General features: G+C 36.1%; 1 protein-coding gene across 2 annotated transcripts in view; it reads left to right on the forward strand.

Moving 5' to 3' along the window:
- DCAF13 (DDB1 and CUL4 associated factor 13) overlaps window positions 1-18727 on the forward strand; it is a 33621-nt gene extending 14894 nt beyond the window's left edge. The window contains exons 7-12 of one of the 2 annotated variants that reach the window (XM_020969734.2): window positions 846-928; window positions 7039-7203; window positions 12077-12212; window positions 12736-12899; window positions 13813-13925; window positions 17008-18727. In XM_020969734.2, coding sequence (XP_020825393.1) covers window positions 846-928; window positions 7039-7203; window positions 12077-12212; window positions 12736-12899; window positions 13813-13900 — 636 coding nt within the window. In that variant the 3' untranslated portion in view covers window positions 13901-13925; window positions 17008-18727. The remainder of the gene's footprint in view (window positions 1-845; window positions 929-7038; window positions 7204-12076; window positions 12213-12735; window positions 12900-13812; window positions 13926-17007) is intronic. The other variant, XM_020969725.2, reaches the window with a different exon arrangement.
- Window positions 18728-24382: the final 5655 nt, after the last annotated feature.

The following is a 24382-nucleotide window of genomic DNA, read 5'->3' on the forward strand; positions in this document are numbered from 1 at the left end:
CTCATTTTGGGAAATAACGGTTTGGAAGGAAGGTAAATAGAATGTGTTCTTAATAAGTCTTGCCTTGGCCCAGATTCTCTTTGCTAGCTCATTGTGCTAGCGTGAATTTTTCGGAGTATGCCCAATACCCATTCTGTCATATCCAGAGCTTTGTAATATGTTCCTAAGCTTTGAGTAACCCCGCAGCATGGTGAAGCACAATGTTCAAAGGATAAGTCAAATGCACTAATGGATACAAAGAGAAAGATACCCAACAATTTATTTCTACAGGCATATTTCTCCTTTACAACAAAGTCCTATATCTCTCCTTTCCTTTTTCCAAGTATTGTAAGCACAATCTTGTGAGCATTTGCTTTTATTTTTAGTGTGGACAGGGGTCCTTTGTATTCTTTTGGCTTCTTGGCTGTACCTATTTCTTTTCCTGCCCGTACAGCTATAGGACACCTCAGTTATCTAAAAGCCAGTTGGAGATGGGAGACTGAAGTCAGGAGAAAGGTCAAGGCTGTTCCCCTTTCTCTGTTCTTCAGAGACAGAATAAAGGACTAGTTGGACCTTCTCCCTAACTCAGTATTTATGCTTTTAAAGCACAAGTCCTGAGGCAAAATCAACAACCTGACAGAGTTTTGAATCGGCAATGTGTTGATTTTAGAAATAATTATTTGTGGGGCAGCTAGGTGGCACAGTGGATGGAGCACCGGCCCTGGATTCAGGAGGACCTGAGTTCAAATTTGACCTCAGACACAAAACACTCACTAGCTATGTGACCCTGGGCAAGTCACTTAAAAAAATAGAAATAATTACTTGCTGTTCATGTTAACAGGGTAGTGTGTTTGTTTCCTTCTTAGGTCATCTTGGATATGAGGACAAATACGCTTTGTTGGAACCCAATGGAAGCTTTTATTTTCACTGCAGCAAATGAAGATTATAAGTGAGTTGCTCTTTTTTCTTAAGTATTATTCCCATCAGTTGATTATTCTTAAATGCTATCATAGTATAGTTATTCTGCTTAATTTTTTTAAAAAAGTTTTAAATTAAAAAATTTTTTTAAATTAAAATTTTCTTAAATTGTTAATTGAAGGTATTTTTTAATAATTGTTATTGCTACTTTTGTTTCTCATATTGTCACAGTTTCTCCCAACATCTCTCCCTCTTCCTCCTTCCAGATGATCTGTATTACAAAAAAAATTTTTAAGGAAAAAAAAAAGGAAGAACAAGCATCACCAAAAGCTGTCAATACATTTTTAAAAATCTAAAATATAGTCAGTGCTTTTAACTATGGCCCTCTCACTTCTATAGAGGAAGGGAGTGAAAGGCCATTCTTCATCTTTGTAATTTTTCAACTTTCACTTTTGATTGTTTTGTGTTTTTTCTTTCCATTTACATTGCTTTCATTATGTATATTGTTTTCTTGGCTATGCTTCACTGTACATTAGATCGTGTAAATCTTTCCATACATCTCTGTATTCATTATATTCGTTATTTCTTAGAGCATGATAATATTCCATTATGTTCATGTACCACAAATTTATTTAGCCTTTTCCCAGTTGATGTTTGTTGATTGAAGGTATTAGGTTCTATAGACCCTTATACATAAACAAAGTGACCACCATTTAAGTTTTTAAAGAAATGTTTATAGTTATATCACTGAAATGGCTAAGCCCTAGTTCAATTGGAAGAACATATTAAATGCCCACTTCTTGTAAGTCATCTTATTAGGGACTGGTTGTATAAACATGAAAGGACATAGTTACTGCCTTCAAGGCACTTACCATCAGGTAGGGAATGAGATATACACAGATACTTATGATACAAGGTAAGGATATATGAAGTTCATAGGTTTGTCTTCTTTAACATATAGATAGATATTAGAGCTTGGGGGTGGGGGAAGGGGGAGATTCTCCCTAGCCAGGAAGATAAATGAATGAAAAAGCATTTGTTGAGCACTTACTATGTGCTAAGCACTTTGTTAAGGACTGGGGACAAATATGAAAGCAAAACCAGTCCTACCTTAGAAGAGCTTAGAGTCTCATAGTGATAACACATATCAGGTTGGTGACTTGGGAGGGGGCATTTTGTATCTGAAAAAAATAGCAGATTTACTTTGATCATAGTTACATAAATTGATGGAGAGAGGAGTGAGGTTTGCAGGAGGTGAAGTAAAAGTGGGGCTTCTTAAATTTTTTACACTCACTGTAGGGTTGCAGTTGTATGGCCAGAGGGCCTGTGTAGTACAAAGTACTCATGCTTTGTATTCAGAACCAAGGCTACAGTGAAGTTGCTCAGTGCAAGCAAAACATCTTGGATTCATTATGCATTTGATTTTAAATTAATTTTTGGTCCTTGTGCATTTAGAAACCTTTTACTGTTGCCAAATTTTTTGTGACCCCATAGGGGTCGAGGACACACAGTTTAAGAAGCACTGAATAGCTGTGGGTTTCCAGAGATAGTGGTCTGGAACAGGCAATCACCAGTCAGAGAATGGGGCATCAGGAAATTCCTCCTAGACAAGGTCTCTGTTGTGGGCAGCAAGGTAAAGAGGCTTTTGTTGGAGAAAAGGGAGACCAGAAAGATCAGAATAAGGTCTAATAGAGATGACATGTAAGTTGGATTTTGTTGGAAGTATGTACGGTAAAGAAGTAGAGAACAATACATTCCAGATGGTGAAGACGGAGGCGATATCATGGACAGTTGTATGGAGTCAGGATAGAATTAGGGATCAATTAGTAGTCCAGTTTGGCTGGATCTGAGGAAAAAAAGCTTATTAGAAAAGCAGTTTCTAAAATTGATTGTTGTGAAGTTTCAATGTAGACTAATTATTAGCATAGAGTTAAAGAACTATGGCATTACGATTAAGTTGTGTTGAAAAGAGACTTCTCAGTATAGTTAAGTGTGGAAGGGCTGGTGGAAATTTGGTAAGAAGATAGAAAATTGTAGATTGTGCAATGGTAATTGCACAAAGAATATTAGCTTTACAGATGCAATTTTTATGCAACCATGTTGGCTTTAAGTATTTTAAATAATGTGTTTATTGAATTGTAAATGCCATATGTTGGGTTTTCAATATTTTCCAAGTACTTTCACATGTATAATTTCTTTTTATCTTAAAGAACTCCTTATAAAGTAGATAAAGGAAGTATTGTCTTCCCTATTTTATAGATGAGGAAAGAATAAATGGCTTGTCTAAGGTCCTACTAGATTACAAGTTCTTTCTAAGTGTGGACCATGTCTTACCTACAGTTGTATCCGACAGTGTCTAATACATTTTAATGAATGAGTGAAAGCTACATACTAGGTTGGAGGGCGTCCTTTCAGCACTTTGTTTTGTCCATTAGACATTTGCAGTCCTAAAAGTTTTGCATCTTTTAATTTGAGAGATTTTGTAATTAGATGGAAGTAACATATGTGTTCTTCTGAAGCATGAGAGAGATTTAGTCAGGGTTCTAACTAGCTAAGTATTACAAGTTTGTTAGAATGTTTTGAATATCTTCTGAGTTCCAGCCAAACTGAACAATTTCAGAGTGAGTAAGGCTAACTCAACAGTACTAAACCGGATTCATTAAGCAATTGTAGCCTGAATTGCTTCTTGAAAGTAAGCACCATCCATCCCATCAAAGGCAGTAAAAGAATTAATTGTTGGCCAAGTTTCTTAAACCTTACCATGGAGTGTTACTGATCTGTTCCTTTGGCAAGAATCTTTGTTTTTCAGAGCACCACATTTATTTTCCTTGTCTGGGGGTAACACTTGTAAGCATTTATTAAGCTGTTTCTGTGTGCCAGGCACTTTCCTGATTACTGGAGATATAAAGAAGGTAAAAAACACCGTCCTCAAGGTGCTTGGAGGAAGCAGCATACAAATAACCACGTACATACAAGAGATATAGTGTGTAAATGGAAGATATCAGAAGGAGGGCAATGGAAGTGGAACACTGGGGACTGGGAAAGGCCTTTGGAAGGAGGAGTGATTTGATCTGAATCTTGAAGGAAGCCAGAGGTAGAGGTGAGAAGGGAGAGTGTTCAGGCATGGAGGCCATCCAATGAAAAGGTACATAGTTAAGAGGTGGAATATCATGTATAAAAACCAACCAAAAAAAAAAACCCAGTGTCTGGTTTGTAGAGTATGTAGAAGAGGGTAAAGTATGAAGTATGAGGAGACTTGAAAGGGTAGGAAGGGGCCAGATTGTGAAGGGCTTTAAACGCCAAACAAGATTTTATATTTTATCCTAGAGATAATAGGGAGCCGCTAGAATTTATTGAGTAGGGGGATGACACAATCAGACCTGTGCTTTAAGAAAATCACTTGTGGGATATGAATAGGAAGTTTTCAAATAAAGAAATTAAAGCTATCTATAGTCATGAAAAAATACTCTAAATCACTATTGATTAGAAAAATGCAAGTTAAAACAATTGTGAGGTACCACCTCACACCTATCAGATTAGCTAGTATGACAAAAAGGGAACATGGATGTTGGAGATGTGGAAAAATTGGAGCACTGATGCATTGTTGGTGGAGCTGTGAACTGATCTAACCATTCCGGAGAACAATTTGGAACTATGCCCAAAGGGCTATAAAACCCTGCATACCCTTTGATCCAGTAATACCACTGCTAGGGCTGTATACCAGAGAGATCATAAAAAAGGGAAAAGGACCCATATGTACAAAAATATTTATTGCAGCTCTTTTCGTGGTGGCAGAGAATTGGAAATTGAGGGGATGCCCATCAATTGGGCAAAGGCTGAACAAGTTGTAGTATATAAATGTAATGGAATACTATTGTGCTATAAGAAATAATGAGCGGGCAGATTTCAGAAAAACCTAGAAAGACTTACATGAACCGATGCTATGTGAAATAAGCAGAACCAGGAGAACATTGTATACAGTAACAGCAACATTGTGCAGTGATCAACTTTGATAGATTTGGCTCTTCTGAGCAATACAGTGAGTGCTCCAAGACAATCCCCAAAATATTCATGATGGAAAATACTATCCACATCCAGAGAACTATAGTGTCTGAATGCAGATCAGAGTGTACTGTTTTCACCTTTTTTGTTTTTTTCTTTCTCTTGGTTTTTCCCTTATGTTCTGATTCTTCTTTCACAGCATGACCAGTGTGGAAATATGTTTAATATGATTGTGCACATATATCCTATATCAGATTGCGTGCTGTCTTGGGGAGGGAAGGGAGAAAAAAATTTTGAACTCAAAGTCTTATAAAAGTAAATGTTGAAAACTTTCTTTATGTGTAAATTGGAAAAAATAAAATACTATTAGGTATTTTAAATACTTAAAGAAAATTACTTTAATTTGAATATTATTAAGTATTATCATTAAATATTATTAACTTCTCAGTATTAAAATAGTTTTCTGGAAAAACTGTATAGATTTTATTTTGCTAGTGACATCTGAGCTGTTTTATACAAAATGAATTCTCTAGTTTTGAAAAAAATTTATTGTTATTTTTTCCCAGACCAGAGCAGGGGTATTTTAACCCAAGTTTTAGAGGCAACTCTGAATGATAAAGATTATTTAAGAGAATAGGACAGAGGAATTTGATAGTCATAGGATGGGGCCAATTGCCTGTGATTCTTAACCCCTAGAGGTCTTGTGAGATAATGGATGTAAAGTGCTCTACAGATCTATCTATCCATCCATCCATCCATCCATCCATCCACCAACGCACACACACATACACATATATACATGTATAGTGCTCCAGTTTTCTTACATCTTCTCCAACATTTATCATTTTCCCTTTTTGTTGTGTTAGCTAATCTGATAGGTGTGAGGAGGTACCTCACGTTGTTTTATTTTGCATTTCTCTAATTGTGGTGATGATGAAGCATGGTGTAGTCTTTAAAATACCAAAGAAGAAAGGAGATAATTTTGTGCGTCTAAATTAGTAAGAAAACAAACCAAAAAACCTGGTGATCTTGTTTGTCTCCAGCATATTAAGCAGGCTCTAATCTCTAATGCCTCTGAGGCTCTAATCTCTAATGCCTCTGAGGCCCCAGCAAAATAGGCCCTTTCTTTTTCCAGCTTCTGGGGTCTCTAGATCTCTAGTTCCCCTGACTCCTAGAATTTTGAGCTCCTTGTAAGTAGGGATTGGTTCATTGGTACTTAGGTATCTGACTCCAGGGGTTTGGTGCTACTGGTGGTTGTGATGTCTCAGTGAATATTTTGTGTGAAAAAGTTCTGGAAGTTTTAGTGGACTCCATATTCAATATGAATTAGTGTGATATAGCAGACCAAAGAGTTGCCCTATCCTAGGTTACATTGAGAGAAGTGATAGTCCTTCTATACTCTGTCCTAGTCATACAATATTATGTTCAGTTCTGGGTGACACGTGTTAAGGTCATGCATAAATTAGAGAGAGGGTCTAGAGGAGGGCTTTGAGTTCATGCTGTATAACAATATGTTGAGGGAATTGGACACTGAGCTTAAATAAGACTTTAGCCATCATAGACGTGATAGCTCTCTTCAAGTATTTGAAGGACTTTCATATAAAGGAGATATTGTAGTTGAGCTTGGCCCTAGAGGACAGAACCAGAAGCAGTGGGTAGATGTTCCAAAGAAGCAAATTTAGGCTTCTTATTAAAACTCTCCTTAAGTTAGGAGTGTGTTCATTTTTACTAGAGGTTTTTGAGTAGAAATTGGAGGAAGAACCATTTATATTGGTGATAGAGAAGGTATTCTTGGTCAGTGTGGGTTGCACTAGAAAGGCCCTGAAGTCACTTCCAACTCTTAGAGATTCTATGAAGATAAACTTTTTTTTTAACAATATTGGTAGGTGAATATTTTCTAATTAGTGATGTAAATTTTGGAAAAACAATACTTTTTCCCCTTTCTCTCCCTATTACCTCCCCCTCCGCATACATCTGTTTTTTAAAAAACCCAACAGATTAATGACACATGTAGGATATAAGTAATGCTGGTTAAATAATGACAAGAGGTAGTATATGTATATTTTTTTAGAAATTCCTTAATGCCACATGGTTTTATTTCTGGAAACCTTGTATAAAATTTATTTGAATCTTTTGCAGCTTATACACATTTGATATGCGTTCCCTTGATGAACCTGTAAAGGTACATGTGGATCATGTATCTGCAGTCCTTGATGTGGACTACTCACCTACTGGGAAAGAATTTGTGTCTGCTAGTTTTGACAAATCCATTCGAATCTTCCCTATAGACAGAATTCATAGCAGGTAAGTGGCTGTCAATAAATTGCTTTTTCTTCTGTCAGGGAGGACCTTTATCATGTTTTTATTTCCATTAGTTATATTTAGCTCATGTTCAGAATATGATTATTATCATATACTTTCAGCTGTAAAAATACTGTCATATTTCTTTTTTCTGTTGCATGCACCAGCTCCAAAGGGGGCTCAAGGAATCTCTGCCAGACCAGTCTCTTTCATTAAGTCGAATATGTAATTTGGTGACATGAATATTTGGTTTGCTCTCCCAGAGAGATTTTTTTTTAACTCCAAATTGGTTTTAAGCAAAGTTCTTTCTTAACATTGTTGTAGTTTAAAAGCTACTTCTGACATGTATGGATAGGTATTTTATAATTGCTTTCATTGTTAACAGAACTCTAAATGGTCCTTTTTTACCTCAAAAAAGTTTTTTTTATAAAATATTTTGTTTATTTAGTAATAGTTAGCATGATATCTCAGATTCTAAAGCGTGGGAGACAGCTTAGTGACCAAATTTGGAGGAAATGGAAGTGGTTAACATCAAAAGAATTGAAACATTGTACTCCTCCTGTAGTTTTCATTTGATTTTGCTGGGAGGGATTGAAGAAAAAAAAACTTTCTTAAGAGAATACATTTTTCAGACCTCTTTTAGAGCTATAGAGGATTTAAAGAGGTTATTTGGCAGGAATTTGTTCCTACCCGCCTCCTCAGTTTTAGAGACCTTTAAGTTTAGGTGCTGATTTGGTGTCTTCTTTGGTTTACTCACTTCTCCAGCTTTAATTCCTGAATTGAAGCTTTGTGCCAGGATCAGCATCTGCACTTTTTTGGATGGAGTTGCCAGCCCTGTTGGTTCTCACCCTGGGTCCTATGCTAAGTTTCTTTTTCCTCATGCAGTTAGGTTCTCTTGGAGCTTTGAGCACAGAATCTTCAGAGCCCTTAATGGTGTTTCAGGACAGGGTGTTTGGGACCTCAGAGCCCTGTAATGTCCTTGTCCAAGTTGTACTTATATTGGTCACTGCTATTCCTTTCTTTATTGGAGCCCTCCCTTCTTGATGCTTCCTGACAAAAAACCGTGTAGGTTGAACTTGTCTTTGGCCCTTCTCTAGTCATACTGGGAGACTATGGTTTGCCAGGCTAGTGCTGACTTTGCTAGTGGTCTCCTTCCCTATTGCTGGGAGCTGTTGGCTGGCTATTTATGCAGTTCTGGGTTGAAAAAAGTCACTCTAATTTCTCATTGGTTTCCGTGATGATTATTTAGTCTGGTGTGACCTTCAGGTTTCTCTAGAGTAAGTGTTGAAGAGCTAGATAGTCTTCTATTCAGGCAGCCATCTTACTCATAGATCTTTGTTTGTGAATCCTTTGATTTTTATCCATTGTGGAATGATTCCTGGTCTTGAATATTTGTGTTAATTTCTTAAATATGTTAAATATCAAACATCAGAGACATTTTATACAAAGATGTTTTTTCCCCAGTCAGTAACTCTCCTTATCATAGCTCTGTGTGCAACTTCAGAAGCTTTTCAATTTGATATAGTAGAAATTTAAGAATCAAGCTTTCTTTTCTAAATCGTTTTTTCTGTGTTAGACCTAATTTTGTATCTTGTATACTGATGCTTTTGAAGTCCTCATGAAAATAACCTTAAATAGAGTAAATTCTTGTTGGCCTCAGTGGTAACAGATATTTCCTCATTGACTTTGTCCATCTTACATTTATCTGCTTGGACCCAAGTTTTACTTTTCCATAGCTTTCTACCGAGATGACATTAATACTTCTGGGTAGTGACTTTGGAGAAATCATTTCACTTTTCTGGGCCTCAGGTTTTGTGTGTGTGTGTGTGTGTGTGTGTGTGTGTGTGTGTGTGTGTGTGTGTTTGTATGTGTATATGTGTGTACATCTATATACAAATGCACATATATATGTGTGTATGTGTGTATATGTGTACACACGCACCTATGGGATGGGGTTTGAACTAAGTCAGTGGTGAAGAACCATAGAAGGCCTTGAACTTCCATAGGACAGAGTGAAAATTACATATACTGCATAAAAAAGTGATTGTTTTCCCCATAATGCATATATAAAAGCAAGCCAAAAGAGTTGCTTCCTTCTATGTTTTATTCCTTTAACAATCTTAATTGTTTGTTTCTGTTGCTTTTGTTCATCAAACCTTGGTGTTGTTTTTATATCCCATTTAGAACTGTGTAGGGGAAGGTTGTTTGAGCAACTATTCATGGAAAAAGCCATTTTTTAAGCTACCTTTTTTAATATAATATCTGAACAATTTTGCTAATCAGAGTACTATGTACTGTGATCAAAAGCAGGTATGCTAAAAGACCACAGATGTCATACCACTGAATCTCACAAGTCAGTTTCAACCCCCAAAAGTCTATTATAGTAGCTTTTAAAAAAAAAAGTAAATAAACTTTTCTTTAAAATGATCTTTAGAAAACATAAAATTTTTATTTAGAGGAACTAGATATTTAAGATGAACTGTGAGTAAATAAATGCTTTTAAATGCTACGTTGATTCTGTGTAAAAACAGCATTCTGTTTGGATTTCATTCAGAGTTTTACTAAGCAAACAGCTAGATCAGTAGTATTCTTTCAAGGTTTCAACCTGTAGATTTTGGTCTAAGAAAGACAAACAAGATTTAAGTTGTATCCATGTTTATTTCTCTCAAAGCGAGCAGCATGTATGCATGAGAGCCAGTCTAGAATTGGACTCCCTAATGGAGGCAGTATGGAACTGAGCTCATTTCGGGATTAGGGTGCACAGTTTATATCTTTTCAGTAAGGGCTGATGTCACCCCATCATCATTTCACCTCTGGACAGAGGAAATACCTCTATACCAGACCACTTCCAGCCATACCAAACTACTCCCAGCCTTGGACTATCTAGACAAAATAATCTCTCCACCCAAGTTTGAATAGAATACAATGAGTTTCCTTACCTTAGATTACTTGTGAGCTTGGGTGGGGGCAGAGCAGGGTAAGGAGAGTCAATGCAATCTCGTATGTCATATTATATATCACAGTATACTATATTATATCTCATTATTTATATTATATTATGTCCTTCTGAAGAAAAACAACTTTGGAAGAAGGGGTCTGGGGAAACCTCTGAATCTCATTTTTCACAAAGGCAATTGCTTCGTTTTGACTGTATGTAGAAAACCTGTTAAGTTTATTTAAGTTTTTTAATCCCTTTTTTAAGGATGCATTTGAATATTTTAATGAACTTTGCAATACTTTAAATCTTGTGTTCCTTGCTATATGTATGTAGTTTGTTGAATTAGATATTCAAGCATGAGAAACATGTTGATCAAGAATTTTGAAATTATGTATCATAAAGGAGTGGTTTAAGTTGGTTTATTTAGTAGTCAAAAAGTTGTATTTGACAGGCAAGAGCAATGTTCGAGTCCTTCTTCTTGGCACTTAGGGGCTTTGTGACCCTGAGCAAGTCACATGATCTCTTAGCACCCAGGCAATCTCCAAGTATGTAAATTACAGGCCAGCTGTTGACTTGCTTTCGGAGAGGAAATTTCCTCCTCTAGAGCTCCCTAAATTAAAGAAATCTAGACTATCACTGTTATATACAAGTAATTTATATTATTTTTAAAGACTGCTTAATTTCCTGCCATTTAAACTTCCCTCTGTCTTACTGCTGTTGGGGAAAAGTGCCCTAGTGCCTTTCTTGGAGGCAGTGAACCTTGAAAAAGCTGAAAAACAAGAATGGGACAGCTTGTCTTGGAATTCAGTGGCTATTTGTATCCAGGTGACGCTTCCTTAGAGCACTTCTGGTCTCTTTGTGGTATGGTAATTTCCTTGGATCTTTTATGTGAGTTTTGTACACTCAGAAGCCTGGAACTGATTTCATTGGAGCTGAAAAATAATTTACTTTTAGGTTATTTCATTTGAACTTCAGTAGACAAAGCTGTCCCCATTTCACAAATGAGGCAGCTGAAACTGAGAAGTGAAATGACTTGCCCATGTCAGTGCTAAACTTGAAGTTTGAACCTAGATCTTTCCTGGTGTCAAGTACTTTTTTTCCACTGTTCCTTCCTGCCTCTCTTGTTTTTTGAGATTGTAAAGTAACAATTGTGGTTATGTTTGGGAGGAGGCAGAAAGAAGATTTAGCTTGGATATGAATCTGCTATACTCTCAAAGGTTTCCTTTCCTGTGGATGATTTTGTTCAATGTATGTATTCCCTTTCCATTTTGTACTCTGAGTCTTAGATCATCTTCTCTTTGGATTTCTCCTTTCTTCTCTTTTACCTCTTCCCCTTTTTTAATTTTTTTGGATTTGTTTTAATTTTCCTCTTAATGCTGTTTATGACACTTATAATATAGTATTTTCTGTGGATTTTTTTAAGTTGTGTGTTTCACAACATTTCCAGATAGGTATGATATTTAACTTCATTTTCTGATTAATTCTTACCTCAATCTACTAGGTGCTGTTGTGACTCTCACCTTTTTTCCACACGTGTAAATCAGCAACACTTCAATTTTAAGCCAATTTTGATAAAATCAAATATTTCATAACACAAATTAGGAAACATTACCAAATTCAGGAAGCTATCTGAGACCACCCATTGCATTCCTTTTATTTTTTAACATAACAAAAAAAGATTGATAATATTTTTGTTCTTAGTAAGTATAATTCATTTTGTTTCTGTTCTGAATTCTCCATCTGTGTCATTTTACTTGTTTGACCTTGACTTGTTCTGCGAGCTTCATGTATGAGATTTAGAGTACTGTGATCTTGAATAATGCCTTGTATTCCTTAAAGGTTTAAAGAAACTATCTGATACTTTAAAAGTAGTACTAAGGTATTAAAGAAAAGATCCATAGAGTTCTAAAGGTTTTGATGAGGTTTTTTTTTTAATAGAGAAGTATATCACACAAAGAGAATGCAACATGTTATCTCTGTGAAATGGACATCCGACAGCAAATATATTTTGTGTGGATCTGATGAAATGAACATTCGACTCTGGAAAGCCAATGCTTCTGAAAAATTGGGTGTGGTAAGAGACCCCTTTCATTTTCCCATTGTCTTATTGATTTGATTTCTGTTTTACTAAGCATTTATTATTTTCTGACCAAAGAAACATTCAGATCAATTTAGTTTTTTAAGGTAATTATCATAGCTTTGGCATTGTAGAGTACAGCATTTTTATCATGATACTTAACTTATTGAGTGGTCGGTGTTAATGTTTAATCTCTAATTTTAAAAATCCGACTGCAGTGTTAAGCATTTTTGTCTATTTTAAATTATATTGGGCTCCCAATTTTTTTTCTTAGGAGCATTTTTCTGAAATTCATGTAAATTAATGGAGGAATGATTTTAGTTTCAAGAAATACAGTTTATAACAGTGTTCCTTCAGGAGCGCAAAGACAGTTGTACTTGTGATTTGAGGTGTAATTTATAAAGAATTTTGTAGGTTTTTTTTGGTTTTTGTGTTTTTTAGTAAAAGATGGGTCTGTCTTGGCTATCTATATAATAAAATAAACCTAACAACTACTCTTGTCATCATGATTTTTTTTAAGCTTACATCACGAGAAAAGGCAGCCTTAAATTATAACCAGAAGTTGAAGGAGAAGTTTAAATACCATCCTCAGATAAGTCGAATAGCTCGACATCGTCATTTACCTAAGACCATCTATAGCCAAATTAAGGAACAGCGCATCATGAAAGAAGCTCGTCAGAGGAAGTATGTTTGACATTGTGCTACTGGCATCCTTTCCCCTCCCTCACTAATGAAACAAAATGAGAAGGGAGTGGCATGTAAACAATGACATAATTATCTTTCAAGTGGTCAGTTTATGTGCTGTTACACATTAGGACTTCATTTGGTTCTGAAAGAAAGTAAAGGACCAGTTATTCTAAACTCATCTACTCTCCATTGACTGATAACACATGGAAACATTAGTGACCTTAGAGTTATGAAAAAATTCACAGTTGCTAAGAATACATGCTTGAGTTAGAAGTTGGCAAAGAAATTCTCAGAGTGAACTATGTCACAAAGAATATGCTACTTCTCCTCATGTTGTCTAAACTTCTACCCGCTACAGTTGGAAAATGATAAATCCTTTCTAATCTAATTAAATTTTTCTTAGTAAGAATGTTCAAAAGATTCTTACAGTTAAAAGAGAGGAAGGCTTTTTACCTAAAGATGCAGCCGTTTTTCCATATCCTTGTGGTATTTGTGCAGCTGTGTTCATTCCAGTTTTGGATCACCTGATCAGAGGGAGCCTTTTCCCTGGAAAATCCTTGTGTTTGTAATTCTTTCAGTTGCTAAAAGTGCAAGGTTCATATGGCATGCTATATCTTTTTAGACTGAGATACGTAAAAGAATCACATTAGTAGATTGTGTTGCTGGGTGGACTTGGGACTTTTTAAAGTACATAACATTTTCAGATTGGGGCATTTCTATTTATAAATAATGAGTCCTAATATTTAGCAGAGTAGGATATTAAAATGTTGATTACTTTCTTTTATTCTGGCTTGTGATTTTTTTTTGGGTCAGGAGACTCCAGTGAAAGAATGTTTTTGAAAATTATATTTTGTTTAGATGGATTTACTTATAATCTCATGTACATTTTGTTTATTTTCTTTTTTCCTAGGGAAATGAATCGTATCAAACATAGCAAACCTGGATCTATACCATTTGTGCCCGAGAAGAAGAAGCACATAGTAGCTGTTGTGAAATAACATTTGAGAGGTCTGTTGATTTTTGGTATGTAATTATTATGTATAGTGTGATAGGTTCTAAAAATAATGTTACAGGCTCTGCTTAACAGCAGAAAAACCTTGATTACATGTAAGAGGGCTTCCCTTAGAGTTGTTTTTTAATCACCTTAATTTGGTGTGTGTTTATTTTGAGTAGCTCTAAAAATTCCCCTATAAGCAGCTTGCTTTACAACCAATATTTCATTCCATAGTCTCTATATTTGAATAACTAAAGGAATACAGTGTTTGCAAGGGAACTTTAGTGTCAGAGATAGAAAATATGAAAAATTGTTACTTTTCCCCCAATATTATATTAATCTATATATTTTACGTAGTGTATATGTCTTCTGAGTGTGGTTTAAACCAAACTTCTGTTATTTTTTATTTTGGTTTGACCAATAATTAATGATAATTCTTTTCATGAGACTAGTGCTTATAATACTAGTTTACAAGCTTTAGAATGTTTTTAAATACTTCTTTAGAACACTTGATGTTGCTATTTGACTTTTTGTAATCTTCAAGATTATTAACCTAATAGTGTTTTTAATTGATGATAAGTCAAGGTTAGCATTAAAGTGCTTGATTGATTTCAGGTAACTTATACCCATTGATGTCATCATGTCCTTTTTTTCCATCAGTTCCATTGCATTTTTTTACAATTTTAAGTTCTAGATTTTAGGACCTTGAAGAATGGGGAATATTTAAATTGCTGGAAAGGGAAAGAGAGGGTATTCAAGAAGGGAGCTATAACATATTAAAAATAAGAAGCACAGAGGAAGAAATTAACATAGTGTGTAAGGGGGACCTGGATTCAGGAAGACCTGGGTTCAAATCCAGCCTCAGATACTATATAACCCTATGCAAGTCACTTAACCTCTCTCTGCCTCTGTTATAAGAGTAATAGTAACACCTGCTTCCCAGGTTTGTGAGTATAAAACTAAATATTTTAAAAGTGCTTTGAAATTGCTATTGTTGTGGTTGTTGCTGCTACTATTATTAGCCAAACTAGAACTGAAGGCAAAAATTGAATAATTCTTACATATATTAGTGAATCTGTATTCTCAGTGATATGAGTATTCTCTTCCACATTGTACACTACAACCTATCTACTCTTCATCCTTTTGAATTCTTTTCCATTCCCTTTCATTGGCTTCCATAGGAAGTCTACTCAATATGCTGGCACCTTTTTCTATATCTTAGCTCTCTTAATTATTAACTTGGAGCCTATTTAACGTGTAAACTGGCTGTTACACCTCGTTTTTGCTGTATGACAGGTGCCCCTTTTGCTAATTATCCTTTTTTTTTTTTTAAGATTTTTAGATTTCTTAAATTTTTTTTGCCACTGGTAATATGTTGCAGCCTGAAGTTTTTTGCAACCATGCTATCAATAGAAGAATATTGGTGCTGTGAAAAGGGGGTTTTGTTTCAACAACCCAGGGCTTCTTCCTCAAAATGCTAGGCGTATTCCCCAAAGCATTTCAGTCCTTTTTCTTTTTCATCCTCAAATCTGGACACCATTCATTCTTGGAATTCTTTTGAAACAGCACCGACCTCATTGAGGTTTGGTGTGAGGATCAGATAAAGTAGTATTTGTAAAGTACTTGGCACAATGCCTGGCATATAGTAGGCACTATATAAATGCTTATGCCTTTCCCCTTCTTTGCCTCAGTGTCTCTCCAAAATATGTATACTAATGGATCAGTTCAGGACACTGTCCATCCTACCACACAAGTCTGGAAAATAGGTATTCTTCATATACTTGATTCTTCTGTGTTAGGCCAAACTCTTTTGAGCAGTAAGCGATTTCATTTAGTAAGCTGAGAAATGTTCCAGTGCTTGACGCATTCAGTGTAATGTCTGCAAACAAGAGTATCTGGAAAACCTCACTTGACATAGATTCCCAAAGTGGGTGATACTTACTGCCCCCGGGGACTTGGGGGGGTGAGGGTGACACTGGAACAATCCAGGGGGCCGCCATTTATTTGTTTATTTAGTTTTTGGAGTGGTGCAGATTGAAACAAAAAAAAATGGTTAAAAGGTTAAAGAAAGTAGATTTCTAGGGGGCTGCTGAGCAAATTTTTTTTAAAGGGGGGCGTAGGCCAAATAAGTTTGGGAACCTCTTCCATTTGTACTGCTCTGGACATTCTCTATTTCAGTGTCCAAGCTAGCATAGTCTCTTTGTTTTATGCCTTATGTGATATTAATGATCAGAGGATCGTAGAACAAAAATATTTCTGTTGTCACATCAGTCATTGAATTTTTTTAGGGTCTTAACAGTTGCACATGAGATAACTTGTTGGAGCAGAGCCTTTGAAATGACACTCAAATTCTTTAGTTTTATAGTCAAATAGTAAACCCAGTCTCATATTTATTTCTCTGAACCTTGCTTTCAGTTTTATGACCATGAAGAAATCTACTAGATAATATTGGGAAATGTGGAAAATAAGTTTGATAGGGTAGTGTCAAATTATTGAAGACCCTGAAAGCCAGGAATCCAAGTTTAATAATGGTAGGAAATGGAAGGCCACTGGTCAAATATGAACAAGAGAATAACAGATGAGAGCTGTGTTTGGCAACAGAATGGATAAGAAGGAAGAAGTGAGTTGGGAAGGTCAGTAAGAAGGGCTTTTAGAGTAAACTAACTGTAAGTCCATGAAGGACTGAATTAGGTTGGTTACAATAGGAACTTTGAAAAAAAAAATGAATAAAGCTGAGAAACTTGTGTTTATCAAAACTAACTCAAAGATTTACATCTTGGTTTATTGGGTATATAGATAGTGCCATTGAGAAGAGAGGCTGGCTTTGGTGGGAGAATGATGAATACTGTTCTAAATATTTGAGCCTGAGATTGACTGAAAGATATTCCACTATAAATTTTTAGTAGCTATGCGGAAATGTGGGAATGGAGTTTGGGTCAGGATAGGTCTAGCAAGGTAGATTTCAGGACATCAGCAGTTTAACTGAAATGGTTGAAATAATTGTAATCCTGTAGTCCTTCTACTCTATGCTACTTGTCCATTTATGACTAATTTAAAGAAGTTTTATAAAATTAACATTGACATTGGGTTTTTTTTCCTCCTTTATTTTAGAGAATCACATAATCTTGGAGCTGAAAGAGACTTTAACAATCATCGCACTCAGTGTCCTCATGTTATACATGGAGATGTTGAGACTTACAAAGGTGTGAAGTGACTTGCCCAGGTCATAAAGTGGCAGAACCCAGTTCTTTGGAATCCCATTCCACTGCTTTTTCTACTGTATCAAGCTGTCTCATTCTTACTTAGATTTGGAAAAGCACCTCTGTATTTAACGTCTTTTATATTTTTTTTGCATGTATTCCCAGAGCCGTCTTACTTAAAAGTTGTCTGAAGACAGAAAATGTCTTTTTGATAAACCTTTGTACATTCTTCTGTAAGTTCATAGATAGTACATACAAGCCTGTAAAGCTCAATAAATATTAGTACTGAAAAATGGTATAAAATATTCATTTTATGTACTACCTAAAAGGTAAAACAACCATTAACATAGTTCTTGACCATCATCATGTTAAGGCACTGGTTTATTGCTGATTTGCAAGAAAATGTCACCTACTGAGTCACTGGCATCACCACCTGCAGCAACCTGTGGTTTCCATAGTGATGTCTCACAATGAACTGTGCACAACAGAACCTGACTCATTAATTAAGGACATGAGCAATTTCCTGCAATTGAAAGCAATTCCTAATTTAGAATTGAGAGCACAACTTTAATCATTTTAAAATATAAACTTCACTGAACACAACCTGTTGAAATTTGGTGCAGGAAAAACACCTAACAAGCAAAGTTGTCAGGACAAAACTGAGAATGTAATGATCTAAACCAGACGTTTAAGTGGATGGAATATTGCTTAGGGTCTTCTAGTATCCCTGAGAGGGAAGAAGAACAATCCAGAATGCTGTTCAACATCCTCATTTTTTCCTGTTTTGATTAGCACACTGTTTTGGAGTGTAGCCACAAAGTGAAGTGTAACACCATCCAATCTCGAGTCTGTTTTGATCCTAATTCACTTTTATTTCTTGAACAGGATAAATGATACTCTATATTTTCCCTTATGTATTGCCATCTTTGGGATGTCACTCCTACATTTTTTGAGGTTGAGGTATGTGTGTGAGTGATAGGAATTAGACAATTTTTGTTATAATGAAATTTAGTGATTTACACTAAGGAGACAGTTAAAGGAGAAAATGGTTAGCCAGGCTCATCAGAAATCTTCATAAGGCTGTTAATAGTCTATTTTGTCTTGAGCACTGATTGAGAATTATGTTTCAGTCTGTGAGACATGAATGCTTAGTACCTTTAAGTGTTTTACATAGAAGTGGTATTTTATAAACATGTGAATGATAAGGTTTTTGCTTGTTCTTTTAGGAGACATGTATATGGTAAGGACCTGTGGTTTTTGTCAGTATGAGAATTCTCCCTGACACATCACAACTGTTCTATAATGTAATAGCATAATGATTCCTAGTCTTTTGGAGTTTAGACACTTTATCATTTGTTTTATTTTTAGGAAGCCATTGCTCCTGAAGATGCTGAGTATCATTAATTTTTTAAAATTACTTTAAGATATTTTTTGAGAATTTCCCAATATCAATCACTTGAGGTAGTTGAAGCCCCTTGATGTGAAAATCAAATCTAGGGATCATTCTAATAAATGAAAGCTGAAGATAAGGAAACAAAATGGTTCTAGGTGATTCCTTCTGTGTTGTACGGAATAATGTGAATCTGTAGCCATACCATGTGCCACCTCTAATAAAGAGAATGTTATATGGACTCATTTTGTTCAAGATTTTGTTAGAGCAAAAATAATACAAGAGGTAGATTTCTTCATGTTCACATTATGCATGTGTGGCACAATGTGAGATAAAGGGTTATTTAAAATAACCTCATGTATGCTAGAAAATGTAGAATATGAGACCTCTCTTCAGGCAGAGAAAGAGGAGGCTTTTTTAATGGGCTCACCTCTATTCCGGGAAAGAAGCAAGAGTATGATGTCAACATCTGGTGTAGGTTAGAGAGGGTTCCAAAACCTAGAAGAAACCCATAACATGGGACGTGAGACTCCTATCCCCAGAAGTGACCAGGAATAAACTTGTGCTAACTGCAGCCTGACTCAGCTCATCCTTCCCAGGTGAACAAGATCTTATCTGGGGATGGAGTGATTATTTTGATGCCTCAAAGTCATTCCCCAAAGGACTAAATGAGAATCACCTGTATTACCTTAGAATAGGTTTGGGATAGCATAATTTCAGTATCCTCTTCCACCCCCAATTAACATGCTTCCTGATTCCTGAAGTTTTCTAATTGGATGAGCTCATTTGTACAATTCAAGGTAAAAAGGCTTAAAATGCAGATTCTCCTTGAGGCAACACGTTGACTAAAAGTTTTCACACTATGATATATGCATCACTCAACATGCAAATGTAGACATTTCATCCTTATTTTGATGGGTAGAGTAATGACAACAGGAAGATAGTAGATGCCAGAAATAGCTGGTAATGTCTCTTCTCTGGAGTAAAAAGGCCAATGACAGTGAGGCTAAGGATGAATATGAAGCCCAGATTCACCCTTTTTACCTTTAACTGAGCAGGGATAATTTTGTCATGTTAACAGGTGCAAGAAAGTCTGTGCCGTGAGATTTTTTGTAAAGTACCTATGACTTCATTGATGAATTGTTTCCATTGATGAAACATTTCCCCAAAAGACTTGTTAACCAAAGCATCACTAAAATAGTTTACTCTTCCAATCCAATCCAGTAAGCATTTATTTGATGTCCACTAAGTGTGAGGAATTGTACCAGATATTGGAATGAAGGAATGTAGGATCAAATTTTAATTGTATCAACATATTTTTAAACTTCCAAGGTTTATTAAAAAATTCCTTTTGCTTTAAATGCATGTAAAAATCATGATACATAAAAAATATATCATTTTTTTAACCTCAAATGCTCAAAGTGAACAACTAAAATGTTTTTAAACCTTGCTTCAGTTCTGAAAGGAAATAAATGAGGAAGTTCCTTTGCAAAATATATGGTTAATTTAAATTCGTTCCATGTGGAATGTAAAACTAAAGAGTCTTTTGATTCTGAATAAAATAATATTTCTGTTTATCAGTTAGCCTTTAGATTTAGACTCATTCTTGATTTTTAAAAAGAAAACATTTCTGTACTGGAGGGGACAATATAGTGGAGTGAATCACTTTAAATTTCTCTCCTTGCCACCTCAGATCAGCCAAAAATGAACTAAATAACCTAACAAAGATGGCAACCACCAGAAGAGGAAAAGAAAAAGGAAAGCAGTCTCTTCGTGGTGATTGTTTACTACAGAAAAAAAGTAATTAGAATGAGATGGAGACTTATCTCCTAGCCTCAGCTCCTTAGTGGCTAATGCTTCAATGTAGGGCAAAGCTTTCCCTGAATACTAACTGATCCATGACTAGACCAGAGCCTGGAGCTTGGGATTTGAGAACCATCCCAGCATTAACCTGTCCCCAGGCTAAGTTTAAGCCCTATTCCATGAACTTCACTCAACTTCTCCAAACTGAATGGACCATCCTTGTGCACCTATAAGGATCCAACCAAGCTCCAAAGATCTGTGACAAAGGCAGCTTTACATGTCATAAGAGTCTGGTCCCTGCCCAGAACCATAGTGCATCAATCCTAGCACAAAAGTTAAGGAAACAGGAAAATAAAAATTAACAATGGTTGGCCTGATTAGATCCTGTCAACATAATCAGCCTCAGAAGGTGAAGACTAATTGCAGAAAGGGCATCACAGAAAAGCCAATAGACTAATAAAATTGTAAAAAATCAAACAAACATGAAAAGTAATTAGTATGTTGAAAACTACTATGAAGGAAGAAAATGAACTTAAAGACTCCTAGAAAAGAGGAATCTTTACAATAAGTTTAGAAGCCCTCAGAAATTACAGTGAGACAGCTGCAAGTAGCACTAGATTGGCTCAATTAGTGGAGATACGGAGGGAGAGAATTCCAAGCATAGGACACAGCCAGCGAAAATACCCAGAGTTGGGAGATGGAGTGTTTTTTGCAAGGAATGTTTGGAGCATTTGGAGAGTGTAAGGTAAAAAAAGACTCAAAAGTTTGGAGGGGGCCCTGTTATGAAGGGCTTTAAAAGCCAGACAGAAGGTTTTGTATTTGATTCTGGAGAAGATAAGAAGCCACTGGATTTTATTGAGTGTGAGGGAAGGGATGTTATTATGGTGAGGCCTGTACATTTGATAGCTGAGTGGAGGATGCACTGAGTAGGGAGAGAGATGAGGCAGATAGACCAACCAGCATACCATTGTAATAGTTCAGGTGTTAGGTGATGAAGACTTGTACCAAGGTGATTTAAGTCAGAGAAGAGAAGATGGCATATATAAGAGATGTCTTAAAGGTAGAATTGATAGGACTTGGCAATAGATTGGATGCAGCGATTGAGAGAAAGTGAAGCATTAAGGGTGACACCTCAGTTTCAAGCCTGGATGACCTGGAAGATAGTAGCACCCTCAACAGTAATAGGGAAATTAGGGAGAGTGAAAGATTGAGGGAAAAGATAATGAGTTCAATTTTGGACATGTGTTTTGATGTCTGCAGGACATTTAATGTGAAATGTCTAATTGATAGTTAGAGATGCAAGAGTAGAGGTCAGGAGTAAGGTTAGGGCTAGATAAATTAATATGAGACTCATCTACACAGGGATGATTATTGAATCCGTGGAAGCTGATAAGATCACCATGTGAACAAGTATAGAGGGAGAAGAAAAGAGCCAATGGTTCACTAATGTTCAGACTCCTTAAGAGTCTGGCCAATGTGGCGGATGTTCTAATAAACCTAGTCTTTGGCTGAAAAAAAAAAGGAAATAGAATTATTGATTGTAGTTGACCTTCTCAAGGAGTTTAGGCTCAGAAGGGAGGAGAGATGTAGGATGATAGCTAGTGGGAATGAATGGATCAAATGAGGATTTTTTTAAGGATGGATAGACATGATCATGTTTGTAGACAGTAAGGAAATAGCTAGTAGATAGGGAGACATTGACAGAGGAGGAAATCTGCTACAGAACAGGATAGAATGGTCTGACATGCATAGAAGGGTTTGCCTTAACAAGAAGGGCCACCTCTTCATGTGAGACAGGTAAAGGAGAAGGTAGTGGAAGAAGGTATAGGAGTGATATGAGATGGAGAGGATGAAAGAGAGACCTTAGTGAATAAGTTCACTCTTTTTTCAGTGACATATAAATCAAGATTCTCATTTGAGAGGATGTGGGGAGAGGGAGGCGCAAGAGATTTGAGGAAGGAAGTGGAGATTTGGAAAAGTCACTGTGGTGAATGTTATAGTGACTCTATTAGGGAAATTAAAAAGGATTGCCTTGCCACAATGAGGGCCCAGTTGAGATTATGTAAAATGAATTTGTTGTGGACCCAGTCAACGTGGTTTTATGATTTTCTCAAGCTTTTTTCATTAGCATGTCAATAGGAGCAAAGGCAGTGGATGGTGGGAGTACTCCAAGGCTTAAGCTTGACCCGACAAGGTCAAACATAGCCTAAGGTTCAAGGGAATCAAGAGCAGAGGATGGTGTAGAGTTGAATTGATTCACCCTGGGGCTCAAGATGAGTAAAGGGGGAAAGAGTGCTGTCAATGTCAGAGTGATGGCCCAGGAATGGACTGAAAGGCAAAGGGATTGGAGGTCACTGTGAAGACAATAGGGTTAGGGAAGGCTGAGGGAAATGTGGAATGCTAAAAGATTATGATCAATAAAGTAATTTCAAAGTTTTTGAAAATGGAAGTGAAACACTTGTGGGTGGAACAAGATGAAGGATATCACCTGTTTGTAGCTTAAGTGGAGTAGAAGAGTAGGTCATGGGAAATGAGTAAGTTGAGGGACTGGGAAGTGTTCTGAATATGCAAAGGAGATTAACTTACACACTAAAATAATATACTAGAAAGCCATGCCTATCAATGAAAAAAAAATGGACTCTGGTCAAAAGGGATTCAAATCATTCCTTTGAAAGAAACCATAGGTGAGCTGGTCTTTTTGACATATAAGCTCATCAATCAAAAGAAATAGGCATTAGGTAATTAAATAAAGTTGGAAATTTAAAAAAATATCTTGTGTAATGATATAAAGACTTTCATCTGGCCCCAAGACAAAGCTATGTGGTTTAAAAAATGTCTTTCCATGATTTAAGGAGCATTGAGTGAACTAAGTAAGAATAGTCATGAGCAAAAGAACGAGGAGTAAAGAATCTAAAGTGGGCAAAAAAAGTGAGAGAAAGAATAGAGTAAATAGTTATCGAACTAAATAAAACTACATTTCTTTGTTAGTAAATCAATATTGGGAAGTGGGTAAGGGAGGTACAGCATAGATTGCATCTTCTTAGGTGAGGAGAGGGAAGGGGAAATCAGGAAATATACTACTGCTTTTCTGGGGCTGATGAGGACAGAAGAAAGAGAAGAAAAAAGAGGAAGAGGGGTGATGCGTGTGTGTGTGTGTGTGTGTGTGTGTGTGTGTGTGTGTGTGTATTTTCATTATAGCACCCTGTTCTATAAGCTTTGAGAGAAGAGGAAATATTCATGGGGGCATAGGACACAGAGGTGGAAGCAGGAGTTTGATGTTACCAGTGGAGAGGAAACTAGAAGTATAGCATACTCTACTCACAGGTAAACAAGGAAGAGGGACATGGGAAAGATTTGCAGGCAAATAAGAGCTGGGCCAGCTAGGCAAAGGAGCAAAGCTTGAGTGCCAGAAGCCACATTTTGCATAAATGTCATAGAACAAAGAAGGAATGCATAAGAATCAAATCCATAAACAATCTACTAGATCTTAAAATATCATAGAAGATCGGAAATGAAATTAATATTTCTTGAAAATGGGCACTAGAATGACATTCCATTTAGGAAGAGGTAAAGGGGAAAGAGGGACGACTTTATCACAATTATCTATTCTAGAATAGCAAAGAAAAGAGCAAAACAAAAACAATGGAGATCATCAATAAAAGTAAACACAAAGTCAATCATGGGGACTATGCGCTAAATTAAAAGAAATTGAGGGATTAAAAATAGAATTTAATAGAAGAAAAAGCAAATGTAAGAATGTAGCTCTAACAGTAAATGAATGAACATCCTAGAAAAGACACTGTAAGAATGGACAATAAAACAAAATCCAGCAACTTGCCACATGGATAGATAAAACATGTATTAGGTACAATATGGGCTGGACACCGTGTTAAGCAAGTTAGTCCTTGTCGTCAAGGAGTTTATGTTCTGAACAAGAAGACAACAGCATTCGATATATACAGAGACCAGTAGGAAGACACTGGAATGAAATCTATTCTGTTTTAAGTAACTCCCCCAAAGCAAGAGTGGCAATCATGATTTCAGAGTAGGCAACAATCAATACTCAAGGTCAGGAGAGATAAGTAAAATAAAT

The sequence above is a fragment of the Phascolarctos cinereus genome, unplaced genomic scaffold (genome assembly GCF_003287225.1).
Source record: "Phascolarctos cinereus isolate Bilbo 61053 unplaced genomic scaffold, phaCin_HiC Scaffold_4;HRSCAF=312, whole genome shotgun sequence".
Taxonomy (NCBI): Eukaryota; Metazoa; Chordata; class Mammalia; order Diprotodontia; family Phascolarctidae; genus Phascolarctos; species Phascolarctos cinereus.